The 27,255-nt window shown below is 48.6% G+C and overlaps 1 protein-coding gene across 1 annotated transcript in view; it reads right to left on the bottom strand.

Moving 5' to 3' along the window:
• LOC120836608 overlaps window positions 1-26,825 on the bottom strand; it is a 47,692-nt gene extending 20,867 nt beyond the window's left edge. Inside the window, exons 1-3 of the mRNA XM_040205604.1 lie at window positions 26,774-26,825; window positions 14,531-14,619; window positions 10,923-11,024 (exon numbers count right to left, since the gene is read on the bottom strand). Coding sequence (XP_040061538.1) covers window positions 10,923-11,024; window positions 14,531-14,619; window positions 26,774-26,825 — 243 coding nt within the window. The remainder of the gene's footprint in view (window positions 1-10,922; window positions 11,025-14,530; window positions 14,620-26,773) is intronic.
• Window positions 26,826-27,255: the final 430 nt, after the last annotated feature.

The following is a 27,255-nucleotide window of genomic DNA, read 5'->3' as shown; positions in this document are numbered from 1 at the left end:
ACGTCATCAGGTTTTTGCGAAGGAGAGATTGAATGAAAACACTCGGTTTTGTCCTCGAAATTACAGCGCAACAAAGGAGTTTCTCGGTCAATGGCGTTGCGTGCGAGTATCCTTGAGTCCCACTTGTGCCAGTAAGCTCGTGTAAACTGAAAAACGTTCCAATTTAATATCGTTGCACCGCCCCTTTAAGGAGGCATTAAAGTAAATTGTTTGATTGTATTTTATGATAAAAACTCAGTCTACGCTCCCATGGAATTTTGCTTAAATGCTATAAAACTTTGCAGTACGTCTTTTTTCTTTTCTTGTTTTTTTTTTTTAAGGAAATCTCAAATAAAAGCCATAACGCGGTGTTTTGTCGTGTTTTAATAAAGAAGGTCATCCACGCTCGTAAATTTAGGCTTCTGGGATCATCCGGGACGTGGACTGGGTTTGCGCCATAAAACTTATCTCAAAATCTATTCTATTGCCCGTTTATGTCTGGCGGGAGGTTTGATTTTTTATATGCTGAACTGTCTTCGTCAGCTGAGGCTAAAGGCCAGTTCGGACACGTGCGTCCGACACGGCCGACTTTGACAAGACCGCTTTTTGAGCCTCTTGCGAAAGCTTACGACCTGATGCCTTGCCGCAGAGCCGGTCGCAAGCCGCCACAAGAGGCTTACAAAAAGCAGGTCTTGTCTCAGTCGGTCGTGTCAAACGCAAGAGTGGGAACGGGCCTTAAGTTTCCGGGACGTGCGGCACTGGTGTTTATGTACGCAACTGTATATTGTTACGAATGACGAGGTGACGACACGAAGAGTAACTGAGGAAACTGAAGCGTTTAATGGGGCGAAGTTGTGCCCAGAACAAAATAGATAAAGGTTAGCGTCGCAGGCGTCGATGGCGGCGTAACAGCAGGATCAAGCGCTGGTGCGAGACTGACTCCGGTACCGCCACGCGATGCACCTTTTGTACCCACGTGGGTTTCTGGAACATTCGGCGTAGAACGTTCGGTGCGTAAAACATTCGTAACTCCATCAGGCAAGAAGGTTCTCGAACTTAAGCGTGTTTTACATGCAGCGACTGTGCCAAAAAAAGTCGGTGCGACCGCAGGCGCTTCGTCCCACACCTTTTACTCTACGTCAACGTACATGGAAATCATGTCGGCGATAGTTTTGTTTAGTCTGTCTGCGAAAGGTACACAGTGGTACGACGGTGGCTCGTGCTACTGAAACGAAGGATTTCTTGCGTCCGCTGAGCCATGAACGATGATCCACAATCTGTGATGAGGACTTCGGTGGCGCCGTGCTGGAGGACAATGGACTCGATGAATAACTTGGCGACTTTAACACCCGTACCTGACAAAAGGGCTTTCGTCTTGGCGTATCGTGTGAGATAATCGGTCGCGACGATTATCCATCCGTTTCCTTGCGTTGATGGTGGGAACGGTCCAAGGAAATCCATTCCGATTTGCTGAAATATGGCAGATGGCGGCACAATATGCTGAAGAAGTCTTGTTGGTCTCATCGGTGGTTTCTTCCGTCGTTGGCACTGGTGGCAAGATCGGGTGTAGCGGTGGTCTGTCTTCGCTAGCTTGGGCCAGCAGTACTTTTGGCATATCCTGGCAAGAGTCCTGCTGTAGTCAAGGTGTCCCGCCGTCAGGTCATCGTGTTTTTAGATATTTCTTCTCGAAGACTGGAAGGGATCACCAACAGCCACGCCATGATGTTGTCGCTGAAGTTCTTCTTGTAGAGCACACCTTGTGGGATAGAGAAGGTTGGCAGTGTTCATATGAAAACGCGGGGAACAGTGCTTTCTCGTCCCTCTAGGTTTTTGATGAGTGCTCGCAGTTCAGGTTCGTCTCGTTGGAGTGCTGCCATGTAGCCGAGATCCAGAGCGCCGAGGAAACACTCATCGTCGTCGTCATCGGTGCAGGCAGGACCGGCCTCGGCGGGGGCCCTTGAGAGGCAGTCGGCCACATTGTGTTTCCGGCCGGGCTTGTACACAACAGTCATCTCGTATTCCTGCTGTCGTAGGCTCCACCTGGCGAGGCGTCCGGAAGGTTCCTTCAGATTCGCGAGCCAGCAGAGCGAGTGGTGGTTCGTGACTACGCGAAAAGGACTTCCATACAAATATGGCGGAACTTTGTTATTGCCCAGACGACAGCAAGGCACTTCTTCTCAGTCGTTGAGTACTTCGTCTCCGCCTTAGACAGCGTCCGACTCGCGTATGCGACGTCTGCCCCGTCTGCCCCGTCCTGCCTTTGGACTAGTACCGCGCCAAGTCCGGTGTTACTGGCGTCCGTGTGGATCTCTGTTCCAGCGAACCAGTCGAAATGGCCAAGAAACAAAGGCGTCTAAAGTCTTCGTCTGAACTCATCGAATGACCGCTGTTGTTCTTCTGTTCATTCAAACTTTATGGCGTCCTTTGTGAGGTGCCTTAGCGGTGCTGACAACTTGGCGAAGTGCCAAAAAAACTGCCTGTAGTAGGCACAGAGTCTGAGAAATCTTATCACGGCCTTCTTGACAGACGGCGGCATAAATGCAGGTACGGCGCGAGCCTTCTTGGGGTCACGAAGGACATTTTTATTGTTCTGTACGTGGCCAAGGAACTTTAGTTCACCAGAGGCGAACCGATACTTTGTTGGCTTCAGTGACAGGACGGTGGTCTTGATGGCTTGAAACACGGCTCGAAGTCGTCTGGGGTGTTCGTCAAAGTTCCATGAAACTATCACCACATCGTTCAGGTGGCAGCTCCGCCATTTCAGACCTGTCAGCAAGATGTCCATGACACGCTGGAAAATGGCTGGTGCTATGCTAACCCCGAACGGCATCACTTTAAACTTGTACAGTGCGCCGGGAGTGACGAAGGCAGTTTTCTCCCGGTCACGTTCGTCGACTTCGATCTACCAGTAGCCACTCTTCAGATACATCGACGAAAAATATCGGGAGTGGCGCAGTCGGTTTAACGTATCGTCGATTCGGGGGAGCGGATAGACCACTCCTTCTTAGTCACAGCATTCTGTCGACGATAGTCCACGCATAACCTCAGGGTTCCGTCCCTCTTCTTTACAAGGACGACTGGGGACACCCAAGGACTTCTCGAGGGTTAAATGATGTCGTCGTCGAGCATTTCTTGGACTTGATTTTGGATTACCTTCCTTTCCTTTAAGGAGACTCGAAAGGCGACTGGTGGACAGCGAGCGCGTCGTCGTCAATAATGATGCGGTGCTTCGCTACCGTTGTTTGTCGCACCCTTGATGTTGTTGCGAAACACTCGCAAAATTAGCTCAGCAGGTCAAGCAGCTCGCCTCCTTCAGTGGCTGGAAGCTTCGGGGAGATATTAACTTCCAAGGGACGCGCAATCTTATGCCGCGATGAAGTCGGCTCTTCCAAAAGTGCATTGATTGCGGCTGAGTTTTCGAGTTCATCGATGTAGCCTACGGCGATATCTTTCCTAATTAACACTGAGAGTTGGGCTAGCTGGTATTTATGCATGGTGGTAAATACGCAAAAAATTGATGAGACGTTTACAATCCTCTGTAACGCCGAATACGAGCGCAGCTCTTGAGAAGGAGGAGGGGAAGGTACGGAGAGGAGGGTATGCACCTCCCCCTCATCCGTACCGTCCCCTCTCCTCTCCTGCTACCCTCCTATTTAGCGGAACATTTTTCCTAAATTTCAGCTAAATTTAGCGGGAAAATTTTCCTGCTAAATTTAGCGGGGAAAACGTTCTGCTAAATTTAACGGGGAAATTTTTCCGCTAAATTCAGCGGGGAATTATTGCCGCTAAATTTAGCGAAGAAAATTTTCCTCTAAATTTAGCGGGAAATTTTTTCCCTTAAATTTAGCCGGAATTTTTCGCTAAATTTAGCGGGAAACCTTTTCCGCTAAATTTAGTGAAGTTCTCCGTTATATTTAGCAGGGTATTTGTTCCGCTAAATTTAATGGGGAATTTTTTCCGCTAAATTTAGTGGGAAAAATTATCCATAATGCAACGCGCGGTGACGTCAAGAGTGACGTCACACGTGATCATCGTGACGTCATTATGAGAAACGTTCCAAAATGCAACGCGCGGTTACGCCGAAACCGACGCCTCTCAAGCCGGAAACGGGCGCCAAAGAGCTGCGCTCTAAAAAACCAGAGACAGTGAAAGAAGTACATAAAACGAGGCGTAACTTGCAACTGAACTTTGCTGAAGGAAACATTTACAAAGAAGAAAACGGCACATCCGAAAAGATGACGGTCTTTCATTGACCACCTGGAAAGCCTGCGGTCACTGTTGAGTGAGCGTTGCTTGACCGATAGAAGCCTGCTCCTTATCGGATAGGGCAACAGAAGGAGTACTGATACACACATTCGTGCCATGGGCCCTTATTATGAATTCCTCATGTATCTCGCGTTCCAATTTTGTTCCGAATTTTACCGCCAATCTTGGTTCTATAGAACTCCTATCACACTCACACCTATCACAATGTACAGCCAAGTGGCCAGACGGGGATAACCTGGTGGTGGTGTGTTCTCTGATTCTATGATTAGTGCACCTCCCCATCTGGCCAACATAAACCCTACCGCAAGACAGGGGGACCTCGTAGATAACCCCTAAGGCACATTGCCGAAACTTGGTGGCATGACGCTTGCCGCACACCCCTTCCGCATCACCCGGCACTCCTGCATTGTTTATTATTCGTCATAGCCTGGAAAGTTCGTTTGGGGCCGAAAAAACTACAGGAATGCAAAACTTATTCGCCACCTTTCTGAGGTTGTGAGAGACCTTATGCACATAAGGCAGGACAACAGGTCTAACTTCAGGGCTTGCCCTCTCAGCCTCATATCTCCTGACAAGCCTCTTCAGCTTCCTAACCGGCCCTTCAGCAACATCACATTAGGCTCGGGAAGGGTACCCCACATCCTGCAATACGTCTAGCTGCAACTGAAAACTAAAGTTCACCTTGTGAGGGCAAGATTTTTTCAAGGAGGCTGCCAGGCCAACTAGAGGTAATTTCCCTCTTTACGAGCTTGGGGGCGTGGTTCCCTCCCATGGGCACGGGAAGCGGGTCTGCAAGATCCCCATATCGGAAAGCTGGAAGCAAGTGAGCAGGCACAGGGACTTTTTATAGATGCTGTGTGCGAGTTCTACGACCACTCAACGTGAAGCAAGCAGGATGTACGGTGAGCTTCTCAGAGTTGCGTCACAGGTGAGGGATTTTATGTGGAACGAGCTTCGAGCCACACTGGCGACAAAAGCAAGGAAGAAAGTGACGTCCAACGGTGTTACCTTTCTGAAGGATGCAAGTGCACCCTGTAAGGTCACCAATATTCCGAACAAGGGACCCAAGTTTAGCCTTGCGCCACGACAAAAACCTGTGGAAAGGTTGGCGTTAGTGAGAATTAACTATGTTGAATTAACCTGAGACTGGGGTAGAGAAGAAACATCAAAACGTAGAAGGGAGAGAAAATAGACAGGACGACGTCTCAATCTTCCGCACAACGCCGCTCTACCCCAGTCTCAGGTTTATTCAACATGGTTAATATTCACTAGCTCGTCTGCGCCCTTGCGATTTTTTCTTTGTGAGAACTTTGGCTGAAAAGGCTGACTCACAGGACAGGGAAGGGTCTATTTCTGAAGGTGTTGATGTTCTTGCGCGAAATTTGGCTAGGGAACGGGGGTTTGTTAGTACGAAGGGCGTTGTTTCTCATTTCATAGAGAATAGCCTTAAGCTTCTAACTGCTGATAAGGAGGGTGAATTTGTTGTTGTGTGAGGCGACTTGCACTTGGAGAAGTCCCAGCAAACCATTTAAAGGCATTTTAGGCCTGTCCAACTAGTTTCGCTACCTAAGATAAAAACGCAGACTAAGTCGTGCTTGGCTAAAAAAATGCAAGCTTCAAATTAGCTTAATTTATCAGGGTTCTTCACGGCAAAATCTCGCATAACTGGATGCCCATTTAGGGCGATCATCACTGAAAAGTATTCCTCGCAGCGGGAGGGAAGAGGCTTTCTTTGCAGACATCTTTCGGGGTTGAATTTGCGGAACCTTTTCGCGGGATCCTTTTCTTGTAAGAAACTCAGAAGAAATAATCGAGTGTCTGCTCAGTGAAGACTTGAGGGGGGTAAAAGGAATTTCGATAGATGTGGAAGATTTGTTTTATTCTGTGCCACGTGACCAACCACTGGTGACTGCGAAAACATGCACCGAAGAGAACGGGGAGGTGCCATTTCGCAGTTTTACTGGAATAACTGTTGAAGGCTTTTTAGCGTTGCGAACTCACTACCTCCAGAACACCTTGATTTCTTTTATGCAAAAAAGAGGCGAATGCATTGGGTCAAGGGTGGCGCCGGTACTCTGTTATATTGTTCTTGCTTCGTGTGATAGGGGGCGGGGTGTCGCAGGTTGACATTCCGCTTTACATTGAAAAGTTTAATACCACTTGAGGGATTACGTGCAATCGATCAACGTGCGGATGGTCATGTTGGAACGCTGGTCGGAACTGTAGAAGCTCCTATCGCTGTCGTACAGTGGCCAATGGGACTGTGGGAATTGTCTCGACCTAGGGAGGCTCAAGTGTCTCGACCCCGAGAGCGATTGCGCTCTGGGGCAAGGACTGAACAGTACGAAATCGTGACGGAAAGTACGTATACTTACAGTATGGAATTTCGGCATTAAAAAACAATAGTAGGTAAAATCGAAAAAGAAAAAAAAAAAAAAAGCTACCCTTTATTTTGCTGTTTAAATATACTACGGTTCCTGGAGAAACTGCCCTCCAAGTGGCGCGCTGGGATGGGCGCTAGAAGTTTTCGGGCTCGCCACGGCGTAGCTCCGTACACTTAACACCTGCCGCAAGTCGCGGCTTTGACTGCATTCAAGTTGATCGAAAAGCGATTTCTTAGCCCGTGAAGTATCACTTCCAGCTGAGTGAATATCCGCTCTACAGAGATTAATTCAAGACGGCAATTGCAGCTTTGCGCGAACATCACAAATAGAAAAACCAATAGAAATACAGGCTACGGCGTGCCGTGTGGGGAAACAAACTCATGGCTTCGAACCGCATTGGAGCGGCTTGATTTATTGGCTTTCAAATAATTACGGCATGATCAAGCGTTTACTTTTTAATAAGAGATTAATCCCCTGAGCCATTCAAAATACTCTCAGAGGTATGAGATTGCTAAGAAAAAATTAACATGCTGCGAATATTTTTTATTGCTTAGGGAGTCACCGAAAAGTTCCGTGCGTTCAAAACTACCAGTATAAAAAACGGAAACGCAGAGCACGGGTGTAGTGTTCGGGTTATTGTAGTGTTCCATTGTGTCGACATTTGTGTGTGCCGTGTATGTGCTCCATGTATGTTCACCTGATGCTTGTAATGTGTGTATACTGTGTATAGTAGAGGATCCCCGAGCGCAGTAGTGGCCTAAGAAGAGCAAATTCTTTTTTTGTGGAACATGAATTGGGCGGTACCTAGCGCCACCTAGCCTAGCTACTTGCAATTACTCTGCTTGACCTCGCCATCTGGTGGCTAGCGATTTAACTTTTCACGCCACGGCGATAAAAAGCGGCTTCGAGCTTGTTCTTTCGAGAGCGGCTTTTGGTTTCGCGGATTGAGTTTGCCCTTCTCTGGGATATGCGGTTGACGAAGGAATTGTGACTTGAGGAACACCAAAGGTAAGACGCAAAGTGCGCGAAGTAACTGGGTATCGGCCGTCTCCGTTTAACATCGCAGTGCTGTCGACGAGAAGACTGAGTAACTGCTTTCGAAACGCAAGTTTCTGTACCTGTGGGGGGAATCTGGCTTCGGAAATAAACACTGTTTGCGGAAAGCTCGTGTTACGCTTTTATTTGCTGCTGCTCTCGTCCCGTACAAGAGACGTAGCGTCCTCGTCAAGCCTTATTGGGCTCGATTTGCTCGATTCGGGGCCGCCATATTGAGATGCAAGCGACGGGGGAACTTTGCTCCCTTGCTTCAGGGACGAACGTTTCTCCCTTTCTAAAGGAACATAGGTTACAAGACCGTTCCTCCCCTAAGGGAGGACTATCCATACCCTTTTTTCTAAGAGTGTATGGCACTGGAGGTTCACGTCGGGGAGGCAGCATGTACGGACGCGGGGATAATGGTGCTCGTCGGACCCTTCCGGCGTAGCTTAGAGCGGGCTCCTCGGTGCTGCTACGGTGACGGGAGCTTCTGTCTGGAAGGCTCTGTGAACCTCCTCTCGGACGACCTCGGCGAGCAAGAGAGAGAGGACGGGTGATCAGCAGTGGGTAGCATCCTGTGGAGCTTTTCCCGGACGATGTCGCTAACGATCTCCCGAAGGCTGTCGACACCTGCGGTGTTCAGGTTTAGTCGGGAAGATGCGATTGGACCGCTTGACACACGCGTCGTCCGGAAAGGTTGTTCGGCGTTCGTTGCCATGGTGACGGTGATGAAAGCAAACGGCCTTTAGGCTGCGCGGGAACACTGCGCCGCAGCGGTTCGAGCCGCGTGCTGAGGCACTTCCCGAGTGCTCTTCAATGGGCGGAACGCGAACAAAACGAGTACGAAAGAAGGACTTAGAAGAGAATGCTGGTTTTCTCCAATGCCTCATAATTTGAAGAGTCTTACACGAATAGCGTGTTTTCTTGGCCATCCCGCGTCCTATTTTTTTCTTCTTTTTTTTGTGACATGGGTTTTAAGTATTAAACTACCAATCTTTCTGCATCTATCTCTGTTCAGTTTTCCTTCCACTTTCTGGTTTATTTCTGGGGAGTTCAACTCGCTGCTCCTCTGCGACATCAGGGCGCTCGGGCGCTCGTTCCCAAAGGGGTCTTTGTGAACATTAGTTGGTCGAGGTTGCTCGTTATGAGCGTAATGAGTTTGACATACGCAGAAAGTGTATCTCCATGACCTCGGCCTTGGCTGGGGGCTCGGAATCTCGGACGGCAGGTTAAAGGCGTTAGTTAAGTCGCCTTATGTTGCCATTGTTCTGGGTCGACCGAAGTCTATATAAGGGACGGTTTTGGCGGGGTGACCACACTCTAAGAAAAAAGGGTCTCGATAGTTTTTTCTGAAGGGAGGAACGCTCTTGTAACCTATGTTCCTTTAGAAAGGGAAAAACTTTTGTCCTGAAAGCAAGGTAGCAAAGTTTCTCCGTCGCCTGCAACTCATTGTGGCGGCCCCGAATTGAGCAAATCGAGCTCAATAAGGCTTAACGAGGACGCCACGTCTATTGTACTGGGCGAGAGGAGCAGCAAATAAAAGCATAACACTAGCTTTCCGCGAACCGTATTGATTTCCGACGCCAGCTTCCCCCCGAAGGTAAAGAAACTTGCGTTTCGAAAGCGACAGTCTTTTCGTTGTCAGCACTGCGGTGTTAAACGGAGACAACGGAGATAAACACAGGGAGCTCCATTTCTTCGATTGCTGCGCGCGCATCACCGCTCTGCCCTCTCTTCTTACGCTACAAAATAAGTCCCGGAACTTTTTGATCACACCTCGTACAATTTGGTGAAGGCTCGAATTGTTTACTTGCAGGCGCCAATTTTTTCGGCTAATCTTAAAACGAGCCACTCGTTTCAATAATATTTAGGCCGTGTACCATACAGAACCCATTGAACTAAGTTCGTGTAAGAGCAAACAATGACCGAATTTTACCAATATACCCGAATTAAGGATAAGGGAAGATTATCCGGATGTCGTAAACACACGTATCATAAACGTCGAGAGAGGACGCAACGGCCCATTGAGACGTGCATGTGACGTGCAACAAACGTCATTTGGAACGTCCCCTCGACATTCTGTGCACCTTTTCTCGCGGACATTTAAAGGTTTCATCGACGTCGAAGGAAGGTAACGTCCGGACCTTCGACGTTTTACGACGTCACGTTACAGACGTCTTCGACGTTCTTTCGACGTTTTCTTCACGTTTATGTGCTGCTTGGGATGGAACAGCGGGTTCACGACCCAACTTGCACGCAGGATGGACGGAGAACAAATGTTCGCGATAGGCAATCATATGATGAATGATAATGCAACAAAACTAGTGTGACAAAAAAAAAAGAAAGATATTCAGGCTCGCATTTAAAATATTAAGGCCCCTACGCACACTTGCGTTTGAGCGCGGTGCGTTTCCTAGGTACATACAATGGGACGCGTTGCGTCGCGAAGAGCGCTTGCACCGGGCTTGCGCACAGAATCGCGCTGACACGCAGTCAACCGCAGTCAACAGCCAATAAGAACGCGCTATCGTCGCTAGCGGTTCCCCAATAGTAAGCGAAATCCACGGCAACACGGCGACGCCCGGCGACAGCGTCGAAGTGGTCGATCTTGGGACAATCCCGCTGACTTCCCCGAGATTCTGTCAAGCTTGAACCATCGCAGCCTTAGAAAAAGCAGTCCCCACAACTCCCCAAAACGAAAAAGCGAGTTCCGCGAACGGACAACCGGGTGCGCCTCGCCGAGTGGCGCGAGCGAACAAGGCGACCTTTCCTTTCTCGGCCTCTGATTGGTCTACCGCAACCCCTGCCGCCGCGTCCAAACTTGAGCCGGTCTCGACGGCGCGCTTCGTACAGCCAGGAACCGCTGCCTTCCGCAAGGACGCCGCTCTTCACTCAAACGGATTCAAACGCCAACGTGCGTTTGGGCCTTTAACGAGAAACATGAAAACTTTCTTGTCGTTTTAGAGTGGCAGGTACTATACTTCGTCTCACCTTATTATGGACTATTGTTAGCCGTGCGTGCTAAAAGCGCGAGCCAGTCGCTTTGAATGAAGCCGCGGCGGCTGCACGAGCGCTCGTGCAGCAAGTGCTCTAGTCAAGGCAGTCAAGGGCTCAAGGCTGGCCGCTCGCGCTAGCACAGCCTTCGCGGTTAGTCCATGCTAGGGTGAGACGAAGTATAGCGAGGCGGACCTTATGCCCTGAGTGTAGAGTGCATGAAGCAAGCGCGCCCACGAAACAAAACGATTTTAATGGGATTACCTTTAGTCCCACCACACTACAAACTCCGTCGGGCAGTCTGACCCAAAAGTTTCCGCCGAAGCAACCCAAAGAGCAGTTGCCACCATTAAATCGTGTATACATCTGAAAGAAGAAAAAGAAAAATAAGTTTTGAAGCCTCGTAGTTCTTTGATAGCATTCTAATAGTTTCCGCGCTTATTAAGTGCGTCGCAGCCTAATATAGGGAGAATTAAACACTGAGATGCTTATACATCAATACTCGGGACGTCATTAATAATTACATAAATAATACGAGAGCAGACTTGGTGTACTTCGATGGTAGAATGCATTCACTCTCAGATAAGCGAGGTAAATCCCGGAGAAAATAAAGGCGTCTAATTTAAGGACACCTACATTAAAAATACGTCGTTTGAATCGTCAATTAAAAAAAACAAAAAAACCAGAAAGGTAAGGTTTGAATATTCGATAAGTATCGGCTGACCGGAGGCGGGATTATAAAATGTATAAACAGCAGTAAATTTTAAAAAAAAAGAAAGAAAAAATTCACTTCCCCGTGATCAAACACGTGCAGATATATCAATCTCATACCTCATCGCAACTGGGAATCGGCGAAGTTTCGTTCTATGATGACCTATAGCTATGTAATCTTACGTAATAGTCATATGTTATTTCTATGGTACAAATAAAACAACCTCGGGTTGTTTTATTAAGTGTGTGTCGAGACTGTTAAAACAATTTCTTTACGGTAATACCTTTTTGCAATTTACTTTGAGGCATAATCATTCCTTTGTGCATCAGAGAACCCATGATGGCTCCGACTATTCGACCTTTTTTTGTTTGGCCACAAACTTAGTGGCGCCATCTATTGGGCAGTCCCGGCACGCTTCCGGTTCACACATATTTTATAAGTTTTTACTCATCATTCTTTTATCATGACAGTGAATTAAGTTTCACATTGCTATAAGTGGTTATTTCCAGAGGATAGCGTGACGGTGAGTATTTGATTTTGCAAAAACTGCGAAACTCGCCGTCTAGTTCAGAACGGAAAGTGGTTGGGGACTATTTCCACACTGGCGCCACCACGTTTCAACTCACGTGAGAAGGAGCGAATAGGGCGCGATACTCAGCGACAGTCTCAAACAAACAAACAAAATGAAAAAGTTTCAAATATGTTTTGGGCATTATTCGAGAGGGAAACGAATCCACAAATTCTGCTAACTGAAATAAAGTGAAACCGAGAACGTACGAGGTGTGATCAGAAAGTTCCGAGACTGGTTTGGTAGCGTACAAGGAGAGGGAAGCACAGTGATGCGCACCGGCGGCACTCGACCTTGCTGCGTCATTATGCCCAAGGGCGTCGCTCTGTGAACACTTGGTAGTGTTCACAGAGCGACGAGTTCATTTCACCACATGCGCCAGCGCAATGGCGACCTCTCCGTAGACGGCGAACCAAAGCGAAAGCGAACATCAATTTTACGTCAAACTCGGCAGATCTAAAACAGAGACCTTTGAAATGATTTAGAAGACTTATGTCAAAAAAGCGGCGAGGTGTGCAAGGTGTTTTGATTCGCACTCGCACCTCAAGAATGGCAGAACGTCACAGAAGTCAAGTAGAGGTCGGATAAGGTCACGCTACCGATCTTCGTCTTCCAGCGATGTTCTGCAGTTCTTGAAGCGCGGGTGCCACTTAAAACACTTCGCAAAATGCACGTTTCTTTTTTTACACGAATCTGCTGAATCATTTCAGAGGTCTCTGTTTCATATTTGCCGAGTTTAACGCAGAACTGATTTCCGCTCTCGCTCTGGCTTGCAGTCTATGGCAAAATCGCCATTGTGCCCGAGCACGTGGTCACAAAAACTCGTGTTGCGCAGCTCCAGATGTTCACAGAGCGACGGCTTTGGTATAACGAGACAGGGTGGCCCCTTTCTCCGACTGCTGCGCGTGCATAACTGCGCTGCCCTCTCTTTTTGCACTACAAAATCAGTCCCGGAACTTTTTGATCGCACCTCATACTTATTTCTTTATATAATTACTTGTACGGAATTAAGTGTGCAAGTTTTATGTGTACTATCATTATTATTGCCTATTTAATTTGTGTTGTCACGAACAGTTAATTGCCTAGATGATGATACAAAGAGAAAGCATTACTCGTGTTTAAATGTCGGTGCCCGCTCTATGATGTCGTAAGCAATATTCTATGCGGTTCACAGAACTATTAAGGTTGTATAATTAACGAGAAAAATATCAATAACGTTCAATAGCATCGAAAGTAAATACGAGAGAACTCGCGTAAAATGCATGGTACATTTTGACTTGTGAACAGCAAATAGTTCGTTTATTATTCACAATAAATAGTTATATGCTAGCCAGAGATAACTTAAACTTTTAATATCTTAGTTTAAGATATTGATTCTGGTTTTCCTGTTATCAAAATGCTATAAGGTTCAGTAAATGTTTTTTGGTTGTTGTTTTTTTTTTTTTCAACCGGGGAAAGTTAAAGTAGCCATCAAATCGCTCCCTGGACATAGTTATATATAGCTGTCGTAAGGCTTTAGCATACAAAAAAACAATTTAAGGAAGATCCATTGGTGGATCCTTGGGAAGCGCCACACACGTCCCTTTTTCGGAAACACTACAACTGACTTCTCTGTTTTGGCTTTCTCTCCTGGCTTTGTCTTTTGCTTCCTCTCAGCTTTTGCAGTCTCTTTTTGGCTTCGTTACGGCGTCAGTGTTAGCGTTTCCCCAAAAGGGGACGTATGTGCCGTTTCCCAGGCGTAACGCGTTCCCTAAGGATCCACCGATAGATCTTCCTTTAATTTGTTTTTCTGCCGAAGCGGGCTCGTCCGGCCTGCTTCACCCCGTCCTCTGTCGCAAGCAGACCTGCGTCGGCTTGCCGCTTCTTGCGCCGCATTTCGGTAAGGCCAGGCTAGGCGCTGCTTCTCTCTCCCGCTCGCCCGCCTTGCACGCTCCACCTTTCGCTGCTTTCTCTGGTGACCGGTTTCCCGCACGCGTATTGGCTTCCGCCTCGTGACGTCGCCTCCCTTTCGCCTTTGTCCTTCACTCCTCTCCTCCTCTCCACGAGGCACAATTCTCTTTCCACTGTTTTGTCCGAACTCGGACGGCGTCAGCCTTTCGCTGTTACGTAGGTACTCATGCTAACGCATGAACAAACTGCAATGTCTTTAGGGTACCCACGTAAAGGTTGCAGTCGTTTCGATAGACAAAAACAAAAGCTTACATTTTTTTTGAAGATTGTGTTTTTATGAAAACGACAGTAACCGATTACGGGTGGCAGTGTCTTAGACATCCCGCGAGGCGGCATATTGCGCTGAATTCTCGACATGTCATTAGCTATAGGGTAGATGTTGAAATGCAGGACACCACTTCATACCTCTATACAAAACAGTCTCTATGTTGACTGAATTGTCTATGTTTTACTAGAATGCATGCCACCGGCGGTTCTATAGCCTAGCCTCCCCAATATCGTTTAGGATTTGGCGGTGTAGGTATACTATATTTAACAATTTTTTTACTCTTTCAAACAGGACAAAAACAAGCATTCTCCTCCATTTAGTGAATAACGTGTTTCACGTGCGTCATTTAATATAACGAGACTCGTACGACTTACCTTATGTCCATTAAGGCTGCAAATAATGTCTCCTCCTTCTCCAACAAGGTTCAAACACTTCCGTTTCGCAATGTCTGAGGCGGACACCCCTGAAAAGGCAACTTGTTGAAAGGGCGTTGCAATCAACTTCCTCAGATAAGAATGAAGTGAGGCTCACCGCGAATACGAGATAACTAAATAGATAATAAATAAATAAATATATAAATAGCGTACAAATAAAAAAAAAAAAAATGCCGAATACATGACTAAATGTGAAGATCATCCACTGCAGTTTTACCATTGTAACCTTAAACGTTTCAGGGGCTGTGCTGGGACGCTAGCGGTTTTGGGGTGAGGAGAGTAGCAGGTTCATGCACAATATTCGCCGGGGAATATAGGCCTGTTTCCCTCGGCCAGGCGGCGCTCTCCACGAGACACTACAGCATGTAAATTAACGCTTTTAAGGCACTTTAGACGGCCCGCAAAAATCGTTTTCTCGAGGTATCGCGCTGCAATTTACTACAAAGGTGCGGGAGACGAGCGGGTGGATGGGTGGTCAACGCTTCCGTCAGCTCGTCGGAGCTCATATTACAATATTGAGCTCATAACTTACATGATCCCAATCGAGCAGTTGGAAACACTCAGTAATCTAGGCACATTACGAGACACGAACCCAAAAAAGAGGTGCTGTAGCCTGTGCTAGCGCCCGCGAGACGCGACCATTTTATGCTGACATCCAGAAGCGTCCTTATGTCCTATCATGCCCGATCCAAGAGATTTTGTGAGCGTCTGTAAGTGTCAGCTCACGTGGGCTAACAAAGCGTTTGAAAGAAATAAAACCAATGATCTGGAATCAAGAAACAACGGTCCAACTCGGGCCTTCACTGTCATATCAAAAGGATATAATGATTTTCTTCCAACTTTTTGTAATGGTAATATCGTAAATTTATATCGAGGTGGCAGAGCGTGGTGAAGCACTACCGAAACATACAAAAACCATTCGATATCACTAGTCAAAATTATTGCTGAGAATTAGATTGCTACAGGTACGTTGGATGTTCTCACATAGATGGATGTTTTGACGCTTTGGATGTTCTGACTCGGGCGGATGTTCCGACTCGTTGAACGTTTTGACGCTGTTCATGTTCCGATTCAGATATATAAAGCTTGCTTGTGGGGTCTTAGATCTATTTTACCTGAAAAGGTTGTTATTTTGTGTAACCGACTTCTAAAAACATGGTAAGCAAAGGCCATGTGTTCCTCGATAAACCTGTATAAATGACGAAGCGACGAACAATGTTTTCGCGTTTTCAGGAAATAGAAGCCAAGCGCAGATAATGAGTGGAATATTTATACTTTCTGTTTTGTCGTTTTTCGGTGTACAGTACACTGGCTAGTGACGCTGTACACCCTGCCACTGTCGTATCTTATCAGAGCTCGTGAAAACCGCTGTCGTGTTCCGCTCTGTATTACACCCAGGAAGAGCAGGCATGCTCAGCGGGGCCGGCTCAATAATGCGGTGAGCTGATTGCATGCCTGAAAACGACATAATGAAACTTACTGCGCATCAAAAATATTCTTTAGCATGCAGGTATGCGAATGGTAATATGTTCCAAGAAGCTCTACAAATAACACATGGTTTTAGATATATATGAGAAGAAATTTCAGAAATTTACTTGAACCGATAACGCCTAATTAAGAATAAAAAATTGAAATGTGTACATTTTCCTTTCCCGGTTCGAGCATAGTAGTACATGTCACATGCGGAGGACCAGCAAAGCGGGCGTTGGGCTGTGAGTAGCGTCCGTGATAGCACGAGATCAGACGCCATAAGCGGAGCAACCATGGAGAACGGTGAAAATCCTCAAGCTCGGGAGCGGGCTCCACGTGCCTCTAATAATGTCGCAGCTAAATCCGAGCAAATGGTCCGGAATCGTGCAGCACTAGCGTATGCTCGGGAAGCCAAAGTAATTGCTCAAGGAGGGGCAAACGCTGGAGAAACAGGCGCGCACGGCCAGGCCGAAAACATTTTATGTTTAGGCGCATATGCCCAGTCGTGGTTCATCAGGCCGCAGTCGCTTCGCCCCGAAGCTGACAGTGCAAAATAAACTGTACGCTCGTTAGACCTGTCGGTGTCACACGACGTGATCGCCCCTATTTCCGCATATGCTCACGCGTGGAGAACGATGTCGAGCTAAAATAAGCATGCCCTTGGTTGCACTTGCGTAAAAATGGCTTCCACAGCGCTTCCACCGCACTGCATAGGCCAAAGGGTTAACGGAGTATAGTTTGTGCCCCGACTTACACTCCGAGATGCGTCGCTAGGATATTTTACGAAAGGTCCTTGAGTAAAACGCCAGTATTGCCCGAGGCATTCAAAACTGTTTATTGTGTGCGCAAGGATACATCAATAAAAATTACACATTTCCAGGCAAGCCGGCTCACATACTAGCTTGCTCGTGCTATGGAAGGACTCCAATCATTGAAATCCTGACAGCGTAGTGGAGCGCGTCTTGAAATGTCGGAACAGCAGTCGCCAAGTAGCACGAAAACATGGCCATCTCCTCCTGCAGCCCTTTCTTACCACTTCAACCGCCGGTGCAGACGCCGCCGCGAGGGGATCCAAGAGCAGTGCCTGGATCTTATTTTGCGAGGAATGCTGGATAACTTGCAAGAACTGTACGAATTCAGCCAAGTCTGGATGATGAGTCGTCAGCCGGCTGTGCAGTCCGTTACGCCACCCTTCCATCATGTTTGTGGTGCGTGGTCCATCATTCTCAAAGTGGCCTCAGATGCCTTTGACGACTGTGTTCGAAAGTCAGAAGCTGCCCAAAATACTTGGCAGGTTGCTTCAGCGAAGCAGCGTCCAGGCGAGATACCTGGGGCTGAGTAGCGAGCAGGTCCCCGGCGAAGGTGAATTGCATCCTTTCCAGAACCGTCATAGCAAGGGACAAGCGCTATCTTTTGAGCTATTTACGTATTTATTTATGTCTTTAGTGCTGTTTTCTAAAAACGACCGAAGTCTTTGTATGAGGCAGTTAAGTAGACAAAAAAGTCATATGCACAATTCATAATACCATGCATACATCCACGCACACAACCTTAAAGGGAAAGGTTAAAAACGATTTTACAGCTATGTGTACAAGAGTAACTCAAGAGAAATAATATATATATATATAGAACAGCACCTGAGAACAAAAGACGGCACTCGAGAGAAATATGCTCAAAGAAATATTTGCCCTTAAAGGAGTTGGTCGAGGAGGTTGCCAAAAAAGTGAGCTTGATGAAACGTTTCGAGCCTGGTAGGCTCTTCGTCAGTCAAAGTAAGAACACTTCGTTCTCCTTTTCTTTCAATCAAAGAAAAAACGGCCGGAAAAAAGAAGTTAATTCGAAAAATGCTTACCGTTTAGCGGGTATCTACTCAACTAAATTCTCGCTTAAAAGTTTAATATATCACGATATCAATGCAGCAAATACTATGGAAATAATTAAATATAATATTATTACTGCCATTCTTATCATAAAACCATTTTTTGGGACATGTGGTTGGACATAAGCCAACTATACCTGGTGTCATGTGAAGCCAATGAGAGGCCCAAAGTTAAGCGTTTGCTCGTGTCGCATTAAACAATGAAGCGAGAGAAAAAAAACAGTGCGGCACCGATTAGAAGATTTCAATTAAATGTCCATAAAAAAAGACGGCAATGATCCTTTCGAACTGTTAAGGCCCTTCGGTTCTAAAGTATTAAATTTATAAATAAATTCAGATTCTTTATTTTTTCGATCTCTGGTGGTCCGAAAGCCCCCCTGGAGTATAATAAAATTAAAATCAGAAAGTCCGTTATGTCCTGCGGAGTTTAAGTGACGAGAAACTGGTCCGGTAACGTGTTTATGTATATGACTTTTATGTAGATTCATGCGTTTTCTTATGCTTGTTTTAGTTTCTCCTATGTATTGAATTTGGCATTTTTTGCATTGAATCAAATAAATAACATTTTCCGAATTACAGTCAAAGGTACCATTTATTTTCCAGTTAAAGTTATTTGCTGTGCTACGAATATAGTTAGCTATAATTATGTCCCCACATAAACTGCATTGGTTATTATTGCACCTGATGCAACCAATAGGGACCAGGCTACGTCCGATGGAGTTTCGGGACTGTTTAAAGAAATCTAATAAATTACGTGGTCTCTTAAACGCTATAGCAGGGGGTCGAGGGATAACTGCCTTTAAGGCTGTGTCTTTAAGGCCTTTAAGGCTGTTTAAGGCCTTCAACAGCCTTTAAGGCTGTTTAAGGCTAATAAATAATTCTATATCAAAAAGTCGAGCGATCTCTCGGAACACGTGTTTAGTAGAGCGGCCGAAAAGAAATAACCATGAATTACGACTAATCTTACCTTACCAGTCAAAACTTCAAAACATAAACAATATTCTTAGACGACACATGAATATTTTACACATGGACACAGCCTAATTCAATACATAGGAAAAACTAAAACAAGCATAAGAAAACGCATGAATCTACATAAAAGTCATATACGTAAACACGTTGCCGGACCAGTTTCTCGTCACTTAAACTGCGCAGGACATAACGGACTTTCTGATTTTAATTTTATTATACTCCAGGGGGGCTTTCGGACCACCAGAGATCGAAAAAATAAAGAATCTGAATTTATTTATAAATTTAATACTTTAGAACCGAAGGGCCTTAACCGTTCGAAATGATCATTGCCGTCTTTTTTTATGGACATTTAATTGAAATCTTCTAATCGGTACCGCACTGTTTTTTTTTTTTTTCTCGCTTCATTGTTTAATGCGACAGGAGCAAACGCTTAACTTTGGGCCTCTCATTGGCTTCACATTGTGACAAGTTAGTGGTGCCCCCCTCCAGTCCACCCGTCTGCGGCCGCCTGGCTCGGCGGGCAACATTGTTCACCGCGCTAATAAACACCGTTGAGCGCACGCCGCTCCGGTCAGTCATCGCCCACCCTCACAACCAGGCTGCGTGTCGTCACTCCTCGGCGGGTGCTTCGGCCCCCTTCGTCCACGTTCGAGAAAGATCGTGACACTGGCGACGAGGAACCGTGGCACTGGAGGCCACCAACGTGCACGGTTCGGCCCACGCCGCCGAGAGAGTCGCAACACCGCCCCCCGCTCCTGTCGCCATGCCGCTGTACGGGAGTCTCGAGCCGTTCGAGGGAGATGGGTCCGCCTGGCCTGTCTACGAAGAACAAGTCCACGTGTTCTTCCGGGTGAACGACACGCCGGAGGCGAAACAACGGGACATCTTCTTGGCCAGCTGCGGGACCCGCGTCTTCAGCCTCCTTCTCGACCTCCTCAAGCCGGCCACGCCGCACGTCAAAACGCTGGGTGAGCTGCTCGCCACGCTGCGCTCGCACTTCAGCCCGGCGCCGTCCACGCTTATGGAGCGGTTCCGCTTCAACAACCGCAGCCGCCTGGACGGGGAGACCCTCGGGCAGTTCGTCGCTGCGCTACGAGGGTTAGCGAGCACCTGCGCCTTCGGCGACCAGTTGGACTCGCTACTCCGGGACCGGTTCGTCTGCGGCATCAATAACCCCGCCATGCAGACGCGACTCCTGGAGCTCCCCGACCCCTCGCTGGACGACGCGGTGAAGGCAGCGCAGGCGATGGAAGCCACAGCAAAGGACGCCAGCGAGATAGCGCGTGCGGCCGGCTCCCCGTCGACGGAAGCGGCAGTGAACAGGATGGCGACAAAGAGCGGTGCCTGCAGCCGCTGCGGTGCTGCCCACTCCCCCTCACAGTGCCAGTTCGTCCAAGCACAGTGCTTCACGTGCGGGAGAACTGGGCACCTCGCACGTGTCTGCCGAGGGGGGAGGACGAGCGGCGGCCAGCAGCAGCAGCAGCCTGGTTCAAGCCCGGGTTCCAGCAAAGCCCGCGGCCAGGGTGGTCACCGCAAGAGAACGCGGCGGGGACGAGCGGCACCAGGTCCGGGTTCGTCTTCAGCCAGGGTCCACGTCGTGGCCGAGGACCCGCAGATTTTCGACGTGTGGCACACCAGGAGAATTTCATCGTCTGTGCCACCATACATGGTGTCTGTCGAAATCTGCGGCCACCCCCTCACCATGGAGCTGGACACAGGGGCCAGTGTGTCGGTCATGGCCGGGAAGCAGTTCAAGCGGACCTTCCCCGGCGTGTCCATCGAGGCGTCTGACGTCATGCTGCGCAGCTACTCTGGGCAGCTTTCCCAGGTCCAGGGTCGGGCCCAAGTCAGCGTTCGCCTTGGCGACAGGGAGGCAATCCTTCCCCTTTAGTTAACCAAGGGGTCGTCGCCGACGCTGCTGGGCCGGAACTGGATTCACGCACTGGGTGTTCGGCTGCCGGAGTACCAAGAAGCTGCGCTGCACGTGGTGAAGGACGTCCCGAGCCTCCTGACCGACTTCCAGTCCCTGCTCCAGCCGGGGGTGGGCACCTTCGCCGGCACGACGGTCGGCATCCATGTACCCGAGGGAACCCGGCCTCGGTTCTTCAAGCCGCGTCCGCTGCCGTTCGCCCTGAAGGACGGTGTCACCCAGGAGCTGCAACGGCTGCAGCGAGAAGGAATCCTGGTGCCCGTCAAGTCTTCCGAGTGGGCCGCACCGATTGTTCCAGTCCTCAAGCGAGACGGCCGCGTCAGGATCTGCGGGGACTTCAAGGTCACCATCAACCCCGTCGCTACCGTCGAGAAGTACCCGCTGCCCCGGGTAGAAGATCTCTGGTCGGCTCTGTTTGGGGGACAAAAGTTCTCCAAGCTCGACCTTCGAGATGCCTACCAGCAGCTGGTGCTCCAGGATGCCGCCCGGAAGTATGTCACCATTTCAACAACCATGGGACTCTTCCAGTACACGCGCCTACCGTTCGGCCTGGCCTCAGCCCCAGCCATCTTTCAGAGAGAGATGGACAACCTCTTCAGGGGCATGAGGCACGTGGCGGTGTACTTGGACGACATCCTGGTTACCGGTAATGACGACGGGGACCACTTGCAGAACCTGCGCAAGGTCCTGACACGACTACAGGACGCCGGTCTCAAGCTGAGGATGGACAAGTGCGTGTTCCTGACCCCCAGCGTGGAGTACCTGGGACACATCATCTCCCAGGCTGGCCTGGCCCCGGCACCCCGCAAGACTGAGGCCGTCCTCAAGGCGCCGAAGCCCAAGGGCAAGAAGGAGCTTCAGAGCTACCTCGGCTTCATCAACTTCTACAGGAGGTTCCTGCCAAACCTGTTGACGCATCTGGAACCGCTGCATCGCCTGCTTCGTGATGGGCAGCAGTGGGCCTGGAAGAAAGAGCAGGACTTGGCCTTCCAGCGCAGCAAGGAGCTGGTCGTTAAGGCTCCAGTGCTGGTGCACTTCGACCCGACCAAGCCTGTAGTCCTCACCGTGGATGCGTCGCCGTACGGGGTAGGAGCCGTCCTGTCGCACCGGGGTCAGGATGGTCAGGAACGCCCTGTGGCGTTTGCTTCTCGTCGACTACATGCGTAATGCGGATTCTTGGGCGAGTTGGTTATAGAGGCGGACCTGATAAGAAACTACGGGGATCGATGTGTCAGCGTGGCGTCGATCGATTTGGCAGACAAAGAGATACAGTTCTTGCGATCAGTGGCGTGGCTTGGGATTGGTTGAATGGCGCGATGATGCAGAGTATTTATACCTTTGATTTTCTGACGATTAAACCAGTTGAAGTTAGCGCATTGTGTTGTCTCGTTCCTACCCTTCGTCCCTGTCGCGAAGCGCTATTATGTTCTCCAAGACTACATGCGGCAGAGCAACGCTACAGCCAGCTGGACAAGGAAGGCTTGGCCCTCATGTTCGGGGTCCAGCGCTTCCACCAGTACCTGTGGGGCCGGCAATTCGAGGCGGTCACGGACCACAAGCCGCTGCTGGGGCTGCTGGGGCCTGACAAGGCGGTCCCAGTGCAAGCCTCGCCTCGTGTGGTACGCTGGGCCTTGACGCTGGCGGCCTAAAGGTACAAGCTGGTCTACCGCCCTGGGAAGGACCTGGGACCTGCCGACGCCCTGAGCCGCCTGCCCCTGCCGGAGGTGCCTGCTGCCGTTCCAGAGCCAGCTGACGTGTTCCTGCTGGAGCGGGCCTACCCGGGGGTGCTTACCAGGACTGCGGTGGCGCAGGCGACCAGCCGGGACCCGGTCCTGTCTCAGGTGGTCAAGGCGGTTTCCCGAGGGGAGGAGCTGCGTCATCAGGCGTAGAGCCACAAGACCACCGAGCTGAGCTTGGAGCAGGGCTGCCTGCTGCGGGGTTCCAGGGTGGTGATTCCACAGGGTCTCCGGGCCAAGGTGCTGCAGTTGCTGCACGCGGGGCACCCTGGCATTGAAAAGACCAAGATGGTGGCACGGTCGCACGTTTGGTGGCCTGGCTTGGACCAGGACATCGTGCACCAGGTGCAAGGCTGCCAGGTCTGCCAGGAGAGCCAGCGAGCCTCGCGCCATGTGGAAATCACCCCCTGGCCGTTCCCACAGAGGGCGTGGTCCCGCTTGCACGTGGACTATGCGGGACCCTTCAAGGGCCACTACTTCCTGGTGGTAGTGGACGCCTTCTGCAAGTGGGTGGAGGCACTGCCAGTCACCAGTCCATCGGCGAGCGCGACCATTGCGGCGCTGCGGCAAGTCTTCGCGGCGCAGGGGTTGCCAGACATTATCGTGTCGGACAATGGTCCCGCTTTTGCCAACGCCGAGTACATGGACTGGCTGCAGAGGAATGGGATCCGCCGGATGCTGGTTCCGCCGTACCACCCCGCGTCCAATGGTGCAGCTAAGCGGGTGGTCCGGACCATCAAGGACAAGCTCAAGAAGAGCCAGCCCGGGGATTTCCGAACGCAGGTGGCCCGGGTACTGTTCCAGTACCGGACCACACCCCATGAGGTCACTGGCCGTGCCCCCTGCGAGCTTCTGCTGGGCCGGATGGTCAAGACCCCCCTGGACGTCTTGCATCCAGACCTCCGGTCCACGGCGCTCCTGAAGCAGCTGAAGCAGAAGCTGGCTGCTGACCGAGGGTGCCGTCCCGGGCCTTTGCCGGAGCCGGGAGCGTCGGTCTACGCCAGGAACTTCCGTCCTGGCCCACCCTGGTCTGCCGGGCGTGTGGTTTCTCCAGCGAGTGCCTCGTCGCTGCTCGTCCGCATGCCCGACGGGACCACCTGGCACCGGCACGCCGACCATGTCAGGCCTCGCTCCGGGACCTGGCTTTCACCCTCGGCCGTTGCTTCAGAGGACCAGCCTGCAGGGGGCCGAACAACAGCACCAGTCGCGGCCAGCGGAGCGCCACCTACCCCAGAGGCGACAAGCGTCGCCACTCCTGTGGCACCAGTTGCACCGGTGCCACACCCAAATCCGGTCCCTGCAGCTCCACCGGGTGGAGCGCGACCGGTTCAGGCAGCGCCCGGCGTTGCCACACCTGGCCCGTCGACACCAGTGCCCAGGCGGAGTGCACGGCAGCGGAGGCCACCTGACCGCTACTCGCCGGGGTGACCTTCATCGTCGACAGGCCGGGACTTTGCATGACCAGACGCAGAGATGGTGTCGGCCGAGCGCATTGTATTTAGTTTTGTTTTAGAACAAACAAACTGGGGGGGAGGAGTGTGACAAGTTAGTGGCGCCCCCCTCCAGTCCACCCGTCTGCGGCCGCCTGGCTCGGCGGGCAACATTGTTCACCGCGCTAATAAACACCGTTGAGCGCACGCCGCTCCGGACAGTCATCGTCCACCCTCACAACCAGGCTGCGTGTCGTCACTCCTCGGCGGGTCCTTCGGCCCCCTTCGTCCACGTTCGAGAAAGATCGTGACACACATGACACCAGGTATAGTTGGCTTATGTCCAACCACATGTCCCAAAAACTGGTTTTTCGATAAGAATGGCAGTAATAATATTATATTTAATTATTTCCATAGTATTTGCAGCATTGATATCGTGATATATTAAATTTCTAAGCGAGAATTTAGTTGAGTAGATACCCGCTAAACGGTAAGCATTTTTCGAATTCACTTCTTTTTTCCGGCCGTTTTTTCTTTGATTGAAAGAAAAGGAGAACGAAGTGTTCTTACTTTGACTGACGAAGAGCCTACCAGGCCCGAAACGTTTCATCAAGCTCACTTTTTTGGCAACCTCCTCGACCAACTCCTTTAAGGGCAAATATTTCTTTGAGTATATATATATATATATATATATATATATATATATATATATATATATATATATATATATATATATATATATATACCAACTTTTCAAGGTCCCCTGCTTTCAAGCCTCCGGATGGGTGTTCTGACTCGATGGACGTTTTGACTTGCTGGATGTTCTGACACGGATGGATGTCCTGACTCGATGGACGTTTTGACTCTATGGATTTTTCGACTCGGATGGATGTTTTGACTCTTGTCTCACGTGACCTAATGGATGTTTTGACTCGTTGAATGTTATGTCCCGTTGGATGTTTTAACCATAAGCGTCCTCCGGAATATTGAAAACTTTCCGCCTAAGGCTGATGTTGCCACTGCATGCCGACGCCACGAAAATGTCGAACTAGAAATAATCTTTTCGTTCTGAAACTGTGGCATCTGATTCTACATTTTAGAAAGACCCTAAAAAAAATTTTTTTAAACAGTCTGTTTGGGACACGCATGTCAAAAAAATTAATTTTACGCGAAAAAAAATTTTTAGGGCAATATTGACGGCGCGAGATGCGATAAAGTTGGTAGTCATCTCCTTTCCACTTGCTGTTTCTCTCGCCATTTCGGGTGGCCTGGAGAAGAAGTGGATCGATTTCGCCTTCACGTCGATGTGGAAAGGGGCGAATGACCCTCTCGTTGAGGTCGAAAGAGCATATGAGCATTCCCTGACGTCATGAACCTTGCGCGCACAATTTCAAATAAATCTCTGGCCGTCAATATTGCTCTGAAAGAATTTTTTTCGCGTAAAATTTATTTTTCGACATGCGTGTCCCAACTAGATTATTTAATTTTTTTTTCTCTTCAGGTGCCCTTTAAAGCGATACTGAACCGAAAATAAGGTTGCAGAAGCGTAAGGGGACGTCACGAACTCCAAAACATTACTCATACATCGATATCTCAAACGGATTTCCGTAGTTTTGGAAAAGAAGGGCGCAATCAAGGGACGCCTATGACGTCATTGTCCTCCGGGAAAAGTTGAGAATGAGAGGAAACGGCCTCGCTTCTCTCCTCCTCGCTTCGGCTTACCAGCTCGACGGGACGAAGCGAGGAGGATTGGGAACGAGAATCGTGACGTGGCTTGCTCCTCGGCCTGATTGGCCGTGTTCAGTCGCGTACTTCTTTTCTAAAAATATGGCGATCCGTTAGAGATATCGGTGCTTGAGCGCTGTTTTCGGGTTTTGCAGCGTCCCGCCTATCCGTCCACCATTGTTTTGTGAGCTTGAAATTTCGTTTTTTTAGTATCCCTCTAAGCGTTTAAGTTTGCGGTGAAAAAAGACCCACTAAATGTTTTGCGGAGACACGCTGTAATCGGGACAATCTCACACCCAAGAAGTCCGGGATTATCTCGAATAAAATGCGGTTCTATGTAATATACAATATTGCTTCGGAAATAAAATAATATTAAGAATATAAGTAAAATCGATTCGAAAAAAAAATCTGGTATCCTCAGAGTAGCAATTGATGGTTCACTAAAAATATTTGTTTCTTTTTAGCTAACAATCTTTGGAACTAAGTTTATCAGCAGCAATCTACATTCTACATTCTATTTCTTAGAAATTGTTGAGAGCCATATAAAAGAGGCGTCGTATATCGCGACTACCTGTTTTTCATTTTATTCCTTTCCGCATAAAGAGATATCAAAACTCATATATATTCGAAAATTCTGTTTAAATCTCATGTGTCGTTAGTTTTTTTTGTTTTTTTTTTAACAGGGATTTTTTTATTTTTTGAAAGGTAGCCGATTGCATATTTGAACGTGAACATATTTGACTGAAGTCCGTCTGGTTGGGTTGAAGCTATGAAAATAAACTATAATCAACAACCACGGCCTAAAGGTTCAGGGTCCCGACTTTTCGAAACCGACTCGGTTTCTTTTTCAGCAGTTGACTATTAACAAATGAAGATCATCAGCTTCGTTTTCTTTTACGGTGGTAGCTTTTTTCACTTCTTTTGTCAGGTGACCAAGTCCGCTGATGTATGAACCGCTCGACAAAATGACGCTCGAGGCTCTTGATTATGATTTCCAACAAATTTTTTAATGCTGTTTAAATAGCTTTGTGTATGTCTTACCCTTTTCAACGGTCGTCGAAATAAGCACCACGGTTAAAAGTGCGAGTAGCATCTTTGTTTTTATTGTAACGAATAACCACACCTGAGACTGCAAACTTTCTGAAAAGAGTTACAATAACACGAATAGACCATAGAACCTTGACATTCATGGTTGTGTTAATTGTTAAGATTCAGTAAATAAATGTTTCCACCGCCGATATTTTTACACTTGGCAGGAAACAAAATTCATATTTTCGCTTTATTTTTCTTGTTTAATATTTTTTTTGTTTATTTATGAAGAAATAAAGCCCTTCTTGCGTGAAAGACAACACAGTGATGACCTAAAATAAATAAAAGCAGTGGCCGAAAGGGAGCAGTGGTTTTGTTCTATACCTGTTCCAATGTAATTTCGAAGTCGTGTTGTCACGGAAAATATGACAGTAAATGTTTGTCGCTGAAAAATGACAGTAAAAAAGAAAAAAGCAAGAAGATATGTTTAATTT

Source organism: Ixodes scapularis, unplaced genomic scaffold, assembly GCF_016920785.2.
Source record: "Ixodes scapularis isolate PalLabHiFi unplaced genomic scaffold, ASM1692078v2 ptg003436l_1__unscaffolded, whole genome shotgun sequence".
Taxonomy (NCBI): domain Eukaryota; kingdom Metazoa; phylum Arthropoda; class Arachnida; order Ixodida; family Ixodidae; genus Ixodes; species Ixodes scapularis.
The sequence above is the reverse complement of the archived record's forward strand: the minus strand, read 5'-3'. Positions and strand labels throughout refer to the sequence as shown.